The 18100-nt window shown below is 32.1% G+C and overlaps 1 protein-coding gene and 1 non-coding gene across 2 annotated transcripts in view; one reads left to right on the top strand and one right to left on the bottom strand.

Moving 5' to 3' along the window:
* Positions 1-18100, top strand: part of LOC110999490 (serine protease inhibitor dipetalogastin) — a 54065-nt gene that overhangs the window by 22198 nt on the left and 13767 nt on the right. The window contains exon 2 of the mRNA XM_022268552.2: positions 5605-5713. Coding sequence (XP_022124244.2) covers positions 5665-5713 — 49 coding nt within the window. The 5' untranslated portion in view covers positions 5605-5664. The remainder of the gene's footprint in view (positions 1-5604; positions 5714-18100) is intronic.
* Positions 4422-4513, bottom strand: Trnai-uau. Its single transcript is given in 2 exon segments — positions 4422-4457; positions 4476-4513. It is a non-coding gene; the product is annotated as a tRNA-Ile (tRNA).

Here is an 18100-nt window from a genome sequence, read left to right as displayed (position 1 = left end):
TTTAGAATTTGTTATGATTTAAAGACAAGTAAACTTGGCAATAATATGTTTGCCCCAGTCGTAGGTAATTTAATCTCACTGATTTAGCACGCCAATACGCGACGTTGTTTTTTGGCTGTTGTCGTTAATTGTGAATGCACAAACATATTTGCAATGTTGTCAAATTTATCGACTTATTTGAACTCAATTTTATTGGGAAACCTTGTAATTTTTGGTACATATTCATATTACACCTATTTTTAAAAAAATGTGATTTTTCTTGTACATTGTATAGAACCAGAGAGTCCATGTAAAGAATTATTTGTAAAGCCTTTTATATCGTTGTTTTCAAAATAAAACTGCATTGTGCGTGTTTAAGAATATTTTTGTTAGTAAATTGTCAGAACTAATAGTTGGAAATCAAAAATTCATAACACGTACCAAACATTTTATAATCTGTGATCTGTTGTCACGAAATTTGCCCCGTTATGTCACAAATGTAACGTAACATGTATTTATTAAACTTGTCTCTTATTAAAAATATAATAATAATAAAATAATAACGAGACATGAAAACACGTAAATGTTTTTAATTGTCGATTTTTATTGCATACGAGTATATTTTATGTTAATAAAAAGATATGCTTAATTCTGACCTGATTAAATCTATAGTAATAACACCACAGTAAAATGTTTTAAACCAATTTAAACATATTTCCGTATATCCGCTTGACGCATAATTCATAGTTTGGCCCTATTTAGCTAAATAAATTACGCCCATTAATCTTAAGATAAGATCGCAGCAATTAAATCGATGTACCAGGCAAACAGAAATCTTTTCGACGCGAAAGTCGTGCAATATTGACCATTATAACTTTCCTTATTAAGGTTCAGGTCAAGCTCAAGGCTATCAGATGACCTCTTTTATTTCATACGACCCTGGTACAGTTCAAGTTGTAGGTCAGACATTGCGGAATTAAACGGTTTTTTTCAGGATTCTTGTCATCCTCCTACGATGATAGACTATTTTTTTCTACAATGTTTTCTGTAATTAATTTCAAAATGCCTTAATAATTAAAAAAAAATTAGTAGGTCCAATTTTTTATGCTTACGAGAAAATTTAATTTCCATCCATTATGAAACTAAATTTTATATAGAAATGTCTAATTAACAAGTTCTTTTTTGAAATATTTGTTTTAGTGTTCATAAGAGTAGTTTTTAAATTTTTAAAGGGTCTTAAAGAATCTGTTAATATCTAATGTAGATTATTATTATTAAAGCAAAATTCAAGTAACTTTTAAATAAAACGTCATTGCATCGCGAAAAGAAAACAGGTCAAGGGATTTACATCGTACTTAACCTAGAGGTGAATGACCTTTATACGTTCCTAATTTAAAATAGGTCACTTTGCTGCGCATATGTTTTTTTGTGAACAACTACGTAGGTGATTTACCGTCTAATATTTTTTGGTAAAAATCTCCATTTATAGTAAGATAGCTTTGTTTTGCTATAAATAAAACATTTAAAGTAATGGATAGTATTTCATTTGACATTTTCACAACAGTATTTCCTGTTCCGTTCCATCTCGACTGTTAAAATGTAAAACAGTGCACGTTCAACGGTACAGCGATCAAGCGAAACAGTTATTCCAAAACCATTGTGTTGCGTAAAATATATGATATTACCCCAACACAGAGAGAAACGGGTAAACATAAATACTACTGCTTCACCGACTGTATTGTTATAGGATCTTCGCATGTATTATATATATTGTATATGTTGATATATGGTCTTAAGATATCTCATAAACTCCGCCCATGATTTTTCTAAATCTTTTCTCGGTTCAAACCAAAAAAAGTTGGTGTAAGCGAATTTTATTATTACGTTTTAGAGCTTTCAAATGTAATTTGTGTTTAACAATTAGTACGACCAAACGTGTGTCATTATCGACACAAAAATTCCAAAATAAATCCATCACAATTATTATTGCATCTTCAATTAAAATTGCCATATCTCAGCCCACATTCCACGGATTTAAAAATCAAAAAGTGCAAGTCGTAAAGAAACGTCAAATTATAACGTACACCTGTCATTATTTGTGTATCGTTCCGAGAAGTCGGGAATAAAATATACCATTATACATTCTGAGAAAGATAAGAAATAAGATATTGGCGAGATTGGGGTTTTAAATGATTTTTGACGCGATTTGACGAGTCAAGTATGGGCGTGTATTGCTACTGGATTCGTAATTTTAATTAAAGTGGCCGCGTTTTCATATGTGTTATTTTTATTTAACTGATATTATAGAAAGAGTAGTGTTGGCCTCAGCGTGCGACTCTTATACCTGAGGTCGTACGTTCGATCCCCGGCTGTGCACCAATTGAGTTTCTTTCTATGTGCGCATTTAACATTTGCTCGAACGGTGAAGGAAAACACCTTTAGGAAACCGACATGTCTTAGACCCAAAAAGTCGATGACGTGTGTCAGGCACTGGAAGCTGATCACCTACTTGCCTATTAGATTTAAATGATCATAAAACAGATTCAGAAATCTGAGGCCAAGACCTAAAGAGGTTGTAGCGCCACTGATTTATTTTATTTAATATTATAAAAAACTTTATAAAGGCTATATAATATTAAGAGAGGTGTTGGCCTAGTTACTTCAATGCGTCTCTTATCAATCAACGGACTTTCTGTCTATATGCACATTTAACTATAAAAGAAAACATCATGAGTAAATCGGCTCGCTTTAGTCTCTAAAAATTGACATGAGTGATCAGGAGGTGGATTACCAACTAGCGTATTACAGTGGCAGTGGTCAATTTGTATAACCGTCGCCATTTTGAAATGTATGTATATATTATCTACCAACATCTAATAAAATCCAACTAAGATGTATTTATTTTTATTCGTTCCATTAATTGCAATGGCAAAGTTTTAATTATCTAACAGTTCTGATTGCTACGTTTTTTAAATGATATGTGTATTAATAATAGTACAGGTAACAAAACCTAGTTTGTGTCATATTTATTAAAGTATACATTGTTTTACATTTCAATGAATTATTAAGTCAGCCTATATGACTTCAAATTATTCCCCTTATAATGAGTAATTTACATTTACTGGCAATACTATCCATGTCAGTTACGCACTTACCGGCCAAGAAATGCATGTATGATTGACAGATAATCACAAGACAGATACAGAATCTAACTAAGAATATTGTAGCGCAAATCTTGTTTTTTGCATGTCACAAAAATATTTCGAACAAATTTCAAAGTATGTTATAGTACAGTAAACTGCAATAACACACCTATTTACTGAAGAGTAACACCTTTCACATATAGAAAGCCTATAATGAGAATGAGAGCCATTCGGGTTAATATCGAAAACGGTAAATTTAACTCTATCCAGGTCGGAGAAAACAATGTGGAACTTACGAAGTCTAGATTCTGTAAGGTTCGTCTATGCTATTCTTTGAGAATCTTTATATGTAGACTTATTCATAAATCTTTAATTTTTACCCTAAGTTATTAAACAAAATTAAAACAATACCTACCAAGTCGCTTTGTGCGTGTCGCATCCAGAAAAGAGCGTACCGATTCTTAAAAGGCCGGCAGCGCATCGCGAACCTTTTCGCATTGAGAGTGTCCATGGGCGGCGGTACCACTTAACATCAGATGAGCCTCCTGCCCGTTTGCCCCCTGTTGTTAAAAAAAATTTAAAAAAACTATTGCGACGTTGGACTAAAAAAAACTGTGACTTACTTATGGAATCTTAAAATTTACATATCTTTTACCTTTAAAGAATATTATTGATGACCTATTGTTCACGGAATCAAGAATGTTATATTACAATTTATCAATATATGAATAATTTAAGGGCTCATTTGTTATTACCATAACAACGTTTTACAATTTATTGGCTTGGTGTAAGGTAATTGTTAACATTTCGTTGTCGCTTTATATTATTAACTAATGTAACTTCACTAACGTCAAATTACATAACTCTTGTCTGATTTATTTATTTCGTAATCCTACAGCTAACATAAATAAAAGATATACAAGTTGGAATACATATACTAAAAGGTACAAACATTTATGAAAGGAAAATATCAATAAAAATATTAAATTCATTTAACTATGTAATACCTATTTGACTGTGTTGTGTGATGGTGTGTTTCGGTCCAGTTAAAAATCAAAACATTACATTTGTAAAACTTTTTTTTACTCTGATGTAATCTGATGGAATCGGCTTCCAGACACGACTTCTAAGTACTATTTAAAAAGGCGTACTGCTCTCAAAGGCATTCATCACAAATCATTTTCGATTAAATACCTTCGAAAAGTCTTTTTTTTTAATATTCATTCAATTCATCTGAACAGATTAATAGCAACAGTATCAACGTAAAACTTTGCCACGATCGAATGATCTCCAAAAATTTGCTCCAGGTGAGGCTCGAACTCACAACCCCGGCATCGCTCACGGCCACTGCCTTATAAGTACCGTGCGCTAACCAATTGCGCCACTGGAGCGATGATGACACTACCAAATTTTGACATAGTAATAGATATGTGATAACTACCGTCCATTGCCAAAAAATTGTTTTGCTCTCCAGTAAAATTAAGCATTCTTAAGCTGTCCAGTAATCCTGTTAAATGCTCTATTAAGGAAATACTGGGTAAAATACGGTAAAATACTCTAAAATGTGACCATTTACCCCTATTTGCCTATAAATCATTGACTATTCTCTCTCAATGGCAATGCACCCATGAGTAAATGGTAGCCTTTGATAAAAAAGTTATCAAAGAGATCCTCACATGTCTCCGAATTTTGTTATGAGTTCGGAATAGTTACATTTCTATTCAATTTAAAACATTCAAATGGCATTTTTAGATACAATGGAACATATAGATATTAAATGTATTAATATAATATAATGAATAAAATATAATTATTAACTACCCACATAACACATATTAAGAATTTAAAATACTCTTTACTTTTAATAATAATATATTATATTAAAAAGAGTGGCGGAAAGTTTATTGCCAGTTCTTCTCTTCCGTTCTACGCCCTTGATTTGAGAACTGGCAGTAAATGTAAAATTAGATTCATTTAATGTATATATTTTTTATGATGTTCATAAGTGTACATTATGTTACCTATATAAATAAAGGATTTTTAATTTGATTTGATACTAAAATGTAAGATTCAAGTGTACAGTCCCTAATTAAAGATTAAAGTTGGCGCCTGGTTGATAGTTCCGGTGACCTGTGGTCTGGTATTTTCAACATTTAACAAATACATATATCGTGTAAATGCCAGCATAGAAACCGTATTTTGTTCTATTAATCAGTTTTTATATAACCTTTTATATCAGGCAGTAGGCGGAAAATAATAAACTTAAATATCTTCCATCCTTCCTTCAATTCATCTTCCTTTCTTCCCTTTAGAGTAGAGACTACTTTTAATGAAACAAAATCAAAGTTGGCGGATTGCCTGAGGTTTTTTTCTACGTCTGCGCCTTTTGTGTTTGTAAGGGAATTATTTTTGAAGTTAGATGTTAAATTGTGTACTGCTTTTCCTATCTTAAATATTAACGTTATTGTTTCTCTTGTTACAGAAGAACACAATGGACCATTGATTTTTGAAGAAAAATAGTGAATTTGTAAAGTGCTTCAAAATGGATGTCAAATCTCATCTCCTGTTAGTGGCTGGCGTGTTTTTGAGCGGTAAGTGTTTTGTGGATATTTTACAGAACAGTTTAACTAACAGTAGTTAGACAGACAGAAGGCTCATATGCAGATAAGTATACCATCGGCCATGGATACTCCGTAACACTCGCAATTGCGTTGCCTGTTTACAAATTGGTACTTTTCTTGAAGGACCTTAACTGGAATTGGTACGGAAATATTAGGTGGGTAACTGGTTCTACATAATGATGGTGCATAGCAAAATTTTCCTCAGTTGCGGGGTACGTACGTAAGTGAAAGAGGTAGAATTTCGTTTTCTGCCTTGACGTCCGATGATTAACTATTGTTAAAGACATACATAATTTCTAACCGACTTAGATAAATGAGTATGACATGTAGGAATTCGATATTTCAGTCAATCATCTTTTTTGGCTAACAAGCACGTGTTCCAAATATTAAAAATTGCGAAAATGTAATTCGGAAAAAAATATCGGAATCTACTCGTTATATCAATTTTGACACAAGGCCGTAGATTTCGCTGACTCAGGCTTTCTTCTATGTATTAAGCGTTGAGTTACGCTTCGAGAGTATAGCTGTCTTCAGCACTATAAACAGCATAGCAAAAATTGTTTTAATTAAATAATTATACTTAGAACAAATTCTTAGCTCTAGTTTATGAGTATACACCGCCCATACAAGGCTAGTGGGGTCCATATGCCAGCCAGCTGCAACAGGTCGTAGGTACAGCACCGCACTCTCTTATCGCAGATGTCAATGTCGGACGTCTGTGACATATAATTATTGCCATTGCTCCGACATATAGGTACATTACAATTAAAAAAACAGCTTCCCACTATCGATACTATAAAATAAATTACAATCGAATTATATGAAATATATAATGAATGCAATTTTACTAAACGATTGCGAAACATGTTAACCCAATTCTGAAACTCGACAATATGCAAATTATTATTTTATTCAATGAATTTTTGTTAAATCGACTCGGCACGGCGACGTTTGCTAAAAGCGTAGTTTAAATTTTATTAGGGATTTAGAAATGAGACTACTATAAAAATGTGATTTTTGTCTATGATTTTGACCTACATAATTAATCCTCCGATTAAGCGGAGATTTTATTATTAGATAAGATAAAAAAGCTAGTACTTTTTATCTACGTTCTAATTTTTTTTTCATCATAGTTATAACAGTAATAAATAAACTGGATAGAAATACTTTTAAAATAATAATGACAATGATAATAATGACACATATTGATGATTAAACTAATGATACAAAGAAAGAACTAGAGAATTACAGAAATATATATATAAATTAAGAGCAGACAGAGAACTAGAAATTAAAAAAAAAATCTTATTTATGGATAAACAAATTATAATATAACAAACTACAATAAATAAACATATATGTTAATTAGTTTATCTATACACAATCAAAATTCAATAAGCACGATTAACATCAATGATCTATAGATCGTGATCGACGGCGCGATGCCAATAACCGTTAATATGACAATTCGATTAATGGACTATTGATCCTTGTTATATTTGACCTTTGAATATTGAATCATTAATTATAGGTCACTCACTTGTGTCTTGAATAATAATAATAAAACTTTATTAATCATAGACATATGATTGTGACGTAATCAAACGTACCCCTGTCTTGTTTAAAACATTTTTTTTTGACTAAATGTTGTCTGTGTTATAACTAATCAAATAAAAATCGTGTAAGTTCTTAATTATGCGTGAATTAATGAGTGTGTGAATAAGTGTGTGCGTATAAGACACTCTGTATTTGAGAGTGTTATTCTGTGTCAATGATTTTTACGTTTGCAGTTTTTTTATAACAGCAAACGGGCAGACTCACCTGAGTTATGTAATCCCACACTCACATTGCCAGAAGGCTCGTGAGTGCGTTGCTGGCCTTTCCAGAAATATGACGATCGTGATGTATACCAGGGGGCAGCTTGTGTGTTGTGTGCCACATATCTGTGCCAAAATCAATGATGATTGTGTGATTTACTTTCACGCACGTCTACTGAGCGTTGTAAGTTTTTAATACATATATTTGTTTTCTGTTGAGATAAATATTCAATTTTACGAGCTGTACGAGCACAAGGCTGTTCATTTTGCTCATTCAGGCTAAATGGACGAGGCGATTTCCTTAATCATGGGAATTACGCCCTGAGAGTATGGCCAGACTTAAGCACCCTCTTTAAGATTTGGTTTGTTGGTTAATATAAAAAAAAACTTAAATCCTCCATTAAAAGGTACAAGTTGTACCGTACACGAACTTTTTCAGCACAGCGTACATTTAGAAACTATAATTGATTATTTATTTAATTAGACATTTACGTGCTACCTAAGAGCAATTTAGAACGAAAGATTAAAGCGAAACAAATAAATTCGAGTAACGCCTTAGACACAGTCGGTTATCGTATAACAGTTCTTTAGTTAGCAATTAAAAACATTGAAATAATTGAACATTTTTCATTAATTAACCCAGATTCGAAGGTATTCAATAAACCTGTCAAAGCATACTGTTAATATTTTTACACTCAACATAGTAACACGTGCGCGAGTGTGATACATTGGGCCTGTTTTTGCTCGGTTAGCGGCACGCGTCTACAGGGTGATTTAATTTTATATGTTTTTTTGGGAAATCCGACCAGATGGTTGTCCTGGACATGCCTATTTAGACGCTGATTAAATGAAACCATATTAAACTGTCTAGGCAAAAAAGAGCTAGGAGTTTCACTCCTCGAGAAAGACGATGCAATTATTAGTAGTATGTCGACGAAGGTCCAAGGACGACGAAGCTTAAGCTTCAAGAGCTCAATCTTCTAGAGGAGCGTATTTCCATGGAATAGTATCCGGAGTGCAATTTATAGAAGACTGAATGGCAATTGAACGGAATTAATATTTCCCTGATATTAATTGTCTAGAGATTTTTTATTATAAATATTTTAATCTCCCAGACATTTGTGAAGTGGGACGTTTAAAGACTCGCGTAGTTCAAATTCAAAATCATTTTTATAGGTAATACAATGTACACTTATGAATGTCAAAAAATATATTATGTGAAATGCTTCTACTTTTACAATTACTGTTTGGGGCTGAGGAGAAGAACTGGCAATAAACACTTCGCCTTTTTTAAGTGGCCAAGTTTAGAGAGGACTAGTGTAACCACTTAAAATATTGTTTGCGCTACAATTGGACGATGCAGTTTTTTTAAAATCCAATTGTATAAATAACCAAGTCTGTGATGTGTGAATAAATGTAAAAAAATGGAAATATTTGGAACACGCTGTATATAAACAAAAACTCGTAACATCATTATCTCAACGCTGGCCTACATTGGTTTATCCTTACTGTACACGCAAATGTTTAAATAAATACACCACAATTACTATTCGATACGTAAAAAATAACGAAAGATTTTATTTTATTAACAAATTAATTTTTTCCTTAAATTTATTTATTTATAGAAATACATACGTTATCCTTACCGTCTTATACGATACGATACGATAATAACAAAATAAAATAGAAATATGTAGATAATGTCGATAGTGAATCGGAGACAGCATTCAGTCCCTGCAACGCGGTTAACGGGGATCTCTGCACCAGACTGGTTATATATAGCCCTGGTATGAAACAACATTGGCCTTCGCTGTCGTACACATCTCTTAGGCACAAACCGAGTTCTTGGAGAAGACTTGGGTTGCTCACAACCCGAGCCGCAGTTTGGGGCGCCCAGAAGCCGGCAGATCTGGGAGACGGCGACATGATTATACTCCTTGCTTGGCTTGCAGAAGCGCAGCATACGCTCTTGATGGGGACATGGATTAAGAGAAACTTTTCCGTGCCTCCCGTTTATAGCGAGCAGATGGGGCTTTTGGGTTTCAGTGGGTCCCAACATTTTCCAATTGCAAAAAGGCTTTTATTAACTTATTATTAAAATAATTAATATTATTGAATTAGTATAAAGGCGTCATAAAATATTATGTGATATAAACTGACATAATTTTTATCCAAGAATTCAATCGAACATAGACGTGTTACATACATATGCTATGTTCGATCGAGGACATAGATATCAGGACATCTTTTTAACATTAATCTCTTAATCAAAATATGCATGAGATTTATCTGTTTCGCTAAAGATAAATCTATCAACGTGTTGTCAAACCAGTCGGTCGATTGATATCGCTTGAATATAAATTATTTTAATGTCTAATCAGTCCAAGCAAGTTAATTTATCTTAGATCTTGACTATCATAATAATGTATGACCACTGCTGCGTTAAATGAAACGTCCGTTTTGACACAAGTCAACTGTCATATAAGCTTTTCTACTCACATTGTAGAGAATCATTCGTTGTAGCTCCACTGCATTATTATTATTACTGCATATGTATTTCTAATATTTATAGTACCTACTAAGTAAGTAAGTTAGTTGTCCTGTAAATCTTAATCATTATTGAATCCAGAATAATCATCGAAATTTGTCCAACTATTTAAAAATTTAATAACATGCACCTAAGATTTAGAAATCTATACTTCTATACTATAATATGATAAAGAGGAAAGATTTTTATGTAAGTATGTTTGTAACGAATTGGCTTCAAAATAAATAGACCGATTTAAAAAAATTCTTTCATCATTTCAATGCTATATTATCACTGATTTATATAGGCTATTTCAAATGCAATCAAAAATTAAGGTAAATATTGTTATCCAAGATGTCAAACAATGCCTATAAAATATCTTTCATCGCTTGCGTTGCAAAAGATGATAGAAAGAAAAAGGTTTCACAATAATAAAAAACATGTTCAAAAAAACTAATGTTTACCTGTGCGAGGCCGAGACGGGCCGCTAGCTTAAGCATATCCATATTTGAAATAATAATATTATACAATTATTATTTAATATCGGCTCAAATATAAGTATTTCCTCCAACTTTGTTCCCTTGGGAGTAGACTCTTCGGCCGTGGGGTTCAAGTACACAGGCGCTAATAAAACATTTAAGTTTTTAAGAGAGAAACTTATTAAATTTGTTTAAATTTTATTTTTATTAATTTATAATTATTTTTGAAGTTAAGTCAAAGAAGTATAACTTCTAACGCGTGTACATAAGTACACACACTCTTTTTTATTATAACTATGTACGTTAAGAAAATTGTGAGTCGACACAACTAATGATATATTATTTAGTCCTATAATTTGATCAAGGTTTAATAGGACGTCAAAGGAGTAATTTTTCTTTTAAGCGTTGTTATCAGCGACTAAAATCAATTTAATTGCACTTAATATTGAGTTGAGATTACGGTAAAAAGCTTTACGGTATTAAGCTCCCGCTTTCGCGGAATTCGTACAAATTGCACATTCAAGTGCGTATATGAAGTAAAAAGTTAAATCACGTATCATTTTGTAAATTCCACTTCTTAGGCAATTCGTTTAAGATCTCCGCCATTAAGTTGTGCAATAAAATACGTTTATTATAGAACATAAGATATACAGGTATCACTTATTCCACGTCATTAAATTTGTACCTGTACGCATCCTCTTCATCGGTAAAGAAGACAGAGGGTGTAGGCCGAGAGAAAAAGCCGGCGTGCTAAACTCGGATCTAATAGTCTTCCCGACTCTATACGATTATATGAACATCTTATTTATTTGAAAATCTTTAATAACCAGGATTGCAAAGATAATATAATAAAAAACTGCACAGCTACTAGCATACAAATACATAATAACAATTGAATATTTTTAATTTCTATATTAGCTGTAATAATCTATACACACAAAAGCATTATTATTATTATTAGCATTAACTTCTAGAAGGACGAGTCTAGTGTGGCCACCATGAAAGAGCTGTTTTATAGAACAACTAGCGGATCCGACAGACGTTGTCCTGTCTATACGTCTTTAATTTGAAAATTTCAAACTTTTTTTAATAAGCTAAAACATTCTGGACCATTTTGATGAAAATTATTATTCAAATGTTATGACAATATCTAACGATCCAGCACATGGTCTACAATAACACAATGATAACAAAACTTTTTTTAAATTTAGGGACAGACTAAAATTAAAATTCGAATATTATTTAAAATTTGACAGTGCGATGGTAGCGCCGTCTGTCGGATCCAATGTAAAACATTCCAAAATCAACAACTACTAATTAATTTAAAAAAACATTGTCCAGCGGACAAAATTGTGAATCTAAACCATTCTCGAATCTCCACGAACACACACAAAAAATTTCATCAAAATTGGTCCAGTCATTTAGGAGGAGTTTAGTCACATACACACGCACACAAGAAATATATATATTAAGATAAAACAAAAGAGGGGCTGCAGGGTCTGAGCCTAAGATATCTGTGATGTGATCTGTGTGTGAATTTGTTTTTTTAAAGGCAAGTAGATGAGCATTGTTTCATAGAAAGTCCATTGGCGCATTGATCAAACCTACAATATCAGGGGGTATCAAGACTACCTCTGCTGGCTTAGAAGACTATTTTCGAAATCAACCCAATATATAACGAGATGGTTAATTATAACTAAAGTCCAGTTAAAGTGAAAATTCTAGTAATAACATCTAAATTGGATACTAATGATCTAGAAAGTCAATTACTTTCGAAATGTAAGGAAACATGTATATAACTGATTCGTGATTTTGTATTTCGAATATTCGGTTATGTGAGCAACAGAGTTACTGATATATTTGGCTTCAGACTTTTTTGTTTAAAATCGCTTAATATTATTTATTTCTTTGTTACAGCTTACGTAAGTTAAATATAATAAAAGCATAAAATGTAATAACTAAATATATTATTAAAAGGAGTCCCGTAAGGCAAGGTTCCGAATATACTGGCAGAGTTCCTCCTTTGAATAGCTAGACTTATTCTTTGTCCGAGGTTTTTTCGGAACTTTCCCTAAAGGGACTCCTTTTAATAATATATTTTAGTTATTACATTTAAAGGTTAGTTATTGGAGTTGTACTTCTTTTGACGCGATGGAGAAAAATGATGAGAGTGAATTTTTCCGATAAGCGCGCACGCCAACACCTAAAATTCGACATCGTAAAGTTAGATCTAGGTGACATGGAAATCGATAACTATGTTCAAGTTGTATATTGTAGTATTTTTATATTTAGAACACGTGTTTTATAACAGTACAATTAAACAGTGTGAATAAATAAATATTAATATTCAATCAATTTCATATACGACGGTGACAGAATTTACTAATAATTTATTTATTTGAATATTTTTTTTTATTAATTTTAATATTCATCGTTAATCACTACTGCGTTTTAGTTTTTTTCCCATACGGCAAAGAAGTATAACTTCTAACGCTTGTATATAAGTACAACCACTCTTTTTTCATATTAGAATGATTTATTAGATATTATCATGTCTATTTTAACAATTGTATTTACAATTACCATTGTTCAAAACGATGTCGTCGTAAACTTAATGTTTAATATATTTATAAAACCATTATACATATTTATCGCAATATAGCGTGGTGCTGTTAAAGCCACAGGAACTAAAAAAAATTTAAATTTACTATTTTAATTATTATTATTACTATGTTGGTTAGTTTAGGAGAAAATTGTATATTTGATTGCCAAAGATGTAATACATATAAACAAAAACATTCAAACATTTACGAAAGGAAAACCTTACAGTTATTAAATGATAATAAATCTTTAGATTCAGATAGAAAATGGGGTAATTTTACTTTCTCAAGCGCTCGTGAATTATGTGAAGAGAAACCAACGCAAGGGCATTATAACGATGTCAATATTTATTGAACATTGAGGTATTGGGGTGGTGAAAGCATTGTATAACTAACTGTACTAAGCCCTCAGAATATGATAAACGTCTTCATTTAGCATCGTTAGATTTTTATTTGTTAATAATAATTCATTTAATATGAAACAGCCTTGAAAAGTAATTGCTTAAACGTTTTATTTAATTGTGCTTAAGAAGATTATCTTTAAACGATTAAGTCACAAAGGCTGTGTTGAATGTCAAAAATACATGTTAAAAATCTTTAAAATGTCTATTGCCCCTTCGAAAATGTCTTTTAAAATAGCTCTTACAATATTTGTATACATTGATTTAATAATTATACCCAAAGACCATGTACATAAAATAAAGAAATACATTAAATGGTACTAATTTTACATTTATTTCCAGTTCAAATCAAGGGCGTAAAACGGACGAGAAGAACTGGCAATAAACACTCCGCCACTCTTTTAATCGTCAAGTCTTTTGTTTCACAATATTTGTAAGGAGCAACCGTTACTGTCTAACCAATAAGCATTTTGTGTCAGGCAATTTTGTTCGCGAACTTTCGCGTTTATATTAGGTCAAATTATTATAAGCACGAAGCTTTCCTTGTGAAATTTTCCTGCATTGTGTACGGCGTTCATGTCATAACTTTCTATTTTACCCTCGAAAGTTTATCTTTTGATTTCTATCTTGGAGTAAACATTTCTCGGCATAGACAAAATATGGATATAGCAGATTTGAATAAGTGATAAAAAATGTCTAAAGACTCTTGCTTGTGTGGAAATGCCAATGAACAAAGCCTCGATATTCTTTCTTTTAAATATTTAAATAAATCAATCAATGGTGCTATTTAATAACCTTTTTAGGCCTGGGCCTCAGATTTATGTATCTGTTTTATGGTCGTTAGTCTAATAGGCAAGTAGGTGATGCGTCAGGCACAGGAGGCTGTCCTTTGCCTGCCGCACTTGAGGCAAGACGGTTTCCTTACGATGGTGCTAAGCCGGGGATAGAACCTACGACCGAGTACGAGAGTCGCATGCTGAAGCCACTAGGGCAACACTGCTATATGTAAAATTAAAAGAAAAAAACATAAAAAAAAATTCTTTCAAAAATTTAAATTTAAAAGTACGACAATATGTGTTTTTTATTGTATTCAAACAGTTTTTCGTATAAAAAAAATATTGTAGCGACAATTCACAAATCGTGCAAACGATATAAATGGTCCGAGCTGCAACGCCTGTCTTCGCCCACGGTGAACTTGATAGTCCTTTAGGGTTGTCACCGGTAAAAAATAAATTATTATAATAATACTGAATACATTTTGTTTGTTTTTTTCCCTTTTGTAAATCTTTTTGTAGAAAAATATATAATGTATTCCATCTTTGGCTATATTTTCAGTGTATTTGTTTGTTATTATGTATTATTTATGTTAGCTGTAGGATAACAATGAATAAATAAGGTCTTATAATAAATGAATTAATTTAATATATAAAAATCCTTTATTTCTTGAAAACTTAATGGCATTTTTTGAAAATACAACATTTTCTGGTGTTTTATGAACTTTATAACTTTGTATTATTTATTATCTGTAATATCTATTTTCTAGTAAGTTTGCAAGACATTATGATCGGACATCAAGGCAGAATACAAAATACCATCTGTAACCTTGACGTCCGTCGTTCCACAACTGAGTGCATCTTAAGGCATTTTCTGCCGCTCACCACCACTATGTGGAACCAGCTGCCCATTGAAGTATTTCCGAACCAATTCGATTTACGGTCTTTCAAGAGGCAGTGCGCTTGCGAGCCTTTCAGCAGTGAGATTTTAGGTTCCTACATACTAAATTTTATAATTGATGACTATTTAAGACCTTGTGATAGCCCTAAAGTAAAGCTGGGTGTACGCAATAGTAATTTATTGAATTATCTTTATAGTTCGAAAGCACACCGTAAAGCTGTCTAGACTAGGCCTAAATCTTATACTTTTTATTGTAATTGATATCGAGTCAGGTGGACTGTATTTATAATGTAGCTGAGAGTATTTTAAATCCTCATAGTAAAAACTCCTTTTTATTTGTAGATTAAAAAAACGCATTTAATTATTTGAATTACGAACGTCAAAATGTTTAGTGCGTTGTCTATAGTCTATTGCAACGATGTGGCATATTGTTACATTTTTAATTTTAGTCTTTATCCGCTTCCACCGATTTTGGCGCCATTTTGTCAATGCCCAGGTAAGATATTTACGAAAATAATCACTGGCCTCTTTTTTTTAAACTTCAAAATGCTATGCTGCTTAATTCACAAGAAGTTATCTCAAGATCTTCACAAACACCATTGACCTAGCGATTTCTATTTCGTTCATGAGAAAGTGACGATAAGTACTGCATGCAAATTTACAGTAATCCTGAACCGTGCATAGCAAATAATGGTCACCCACTCATAAGTTATGCTCGCCTGGTGTTCTAAACCTGTTTTCAATTAAGTTGCTCTAAGTAAAACTTAGTTTTTGTTTTGTCTTGAGGCCGTCTATAAATAATATTTTTAATTAATATTGTTTACAAGTAAACCTCGTTGAAGCAATTATTTTAAAGGCACATTTGTTGTTTGGTAGTGGTATAATTATAAAAAAGAGTGTGTGTGCATATATGTACACGCCTTAGAATTTATATTTCTTTGGCATATGGAAAAAGTAACTAAAATGCAGTAGTGATTAACGTTAAATATTGAAATTAATCAAAAAGATTTTATTTAATAAATAAATTATTATCTAGTAAATACTATCACCGTCGTATATGTAATTGATTTAAAAACACCAAAATATTATTTATTCATTCACATTGTTTAATTGTACTGTTACGTAACACGTGTTCTAAATATAAAAATACTAGAATATACAACTTGAACATTATCGATTTCCATGCCAACTAGACCTTACTTTACGATGTCGAATTTAAGTGTTGGTGTGCGCGCATCCTAAAAATTCACTCTCATCATTTTTCTCCATCGCGCCAAACGTTAATATGTATACTTATACTTTCAAAAAAGCTAACAATTTTTTTATCTATATTATATTATATTATATTGCCTCGAATCAAGAGCACGTTGTAGGTATGTAGGTATATACATGTGACTAAATAGATAATAAAAAAGATCAACTATTTCTGGGTAAACAAATTTTGAACAATGCACATAATTATTTGATATCGCCGACAACTATAGTTCAAACCATCGCCGACAGCTCTATTCGTTCTTTGCAATTTACAACTAGGATCATCACATGTAACTGTTTTGTGATAAGATCATAGACATAATATGAATGGTTTTTACATTGAGTTCAACATTTTTTTACTACGAATTTATTACAACATTTACGGCACAATCATTATATTAAGATTAATTAAAAAAAGGGCAGTCATCGCAGTCCATACAAACCCATTTTTAGTGGGTGCGTTGCCGGCCTTTCAGGGAAGAGTACGCTCGAATTTTGAATAGTTGGAGGTTGTATCTCTCAGAGAAGACCTCCACCGGTAGTCGATTCCACAGTTCGCTAGTTCGCAAAAGAAAATGTCTTGTGAAAGGAACTGTGGAAGATTTCCAGCCATCGAGGAGAACTTGGTGAAATTTAGAATTTACCAACATCACCAGCAAACATCTATGAGTTTATAGTAGAACATGGTGCAATGGTTGCAGCACTAACATTATGTTAAACAAAAAAACTTGGCGATTAAAAAGAGTGGCGGAGAGTTTGTTATCAGTTCCTCTCGTCCGTTCTAAATGTAAAATTAGTAGCATTTAATATGTATTTCTTTATCAACGTTCATAAGTGTACATACATTGTGTTACATGTATTAATAAATGATTTTGAATTATCTTTACGATTTTACCGCCAACGTGCCTTAGAAATAAAATATAAATAAAGAAAATCTAGTGAAGATATAATCATGAAGATTTTTCTGGCCCTTGACACATTTTCTTAACACCTAACAGACCCGATTAGGATGTGACCGCATTCCTCATTTAAGGATTGATTCAATAGGGTGGGTTAAAACTCTGATCTAGTAAACATTCTGAAGGTTTAAAATATATATATTTGGATGTTATATGCTAAATATTTAGCTTTTCCCGTAGTTAAACTCGACAATAATAACTTGAGTTATGTAACCTAACATTATTTAAGTTACATATTTATATTTTATTTAATAATTAGAAGTGAATTAAGTGAATGGTGAATCCCAAAAAAACAAAGTAGATTTAAATGCTTTAATTTTACAACAATTGATAACTTAACTAAATATTTTTTTATATACAAACGATCCACAGAGACGCCCAAAAATGCAGTCGTCGCAGCCCATAGATACCCATTTTTAGTGGGTGCGTTGCCGGCCTTAAATGGAGGAGTACGCCCGAATTTTGATATTATAATTAAGTCGGCCCGATATTAGATACGGGACATTTATCTATATTATACTTAATACTATTTGAAGTTTGACCGGTCCGATGCTAGGTATCAGATGAAAAGCCTTATTATTTTAAACTTATTCCTAATTGACAATTTACCTGCCCGATCAAAACTGCTGGTTTAAGTTCTCAATCT

Source organism: Pieris rapae, chromosome 20, assembly GCF_905147795.1.
Source record: "Pieris rapae chromosome 20, ilPieRapa1.1, whole genome shotgun sequence".
Lineage (NCBI taxonomy): Eukaryota > Metazoa > Arthropoda > Insecta > Lepidoptera > Pieridae > Pieris > Pieris rapae.
The sequence above is the reverse complement of the archived record's forward strand: the minus strand, read 5'-3'. Positions and strand labels throughout refer to the sequence as shown.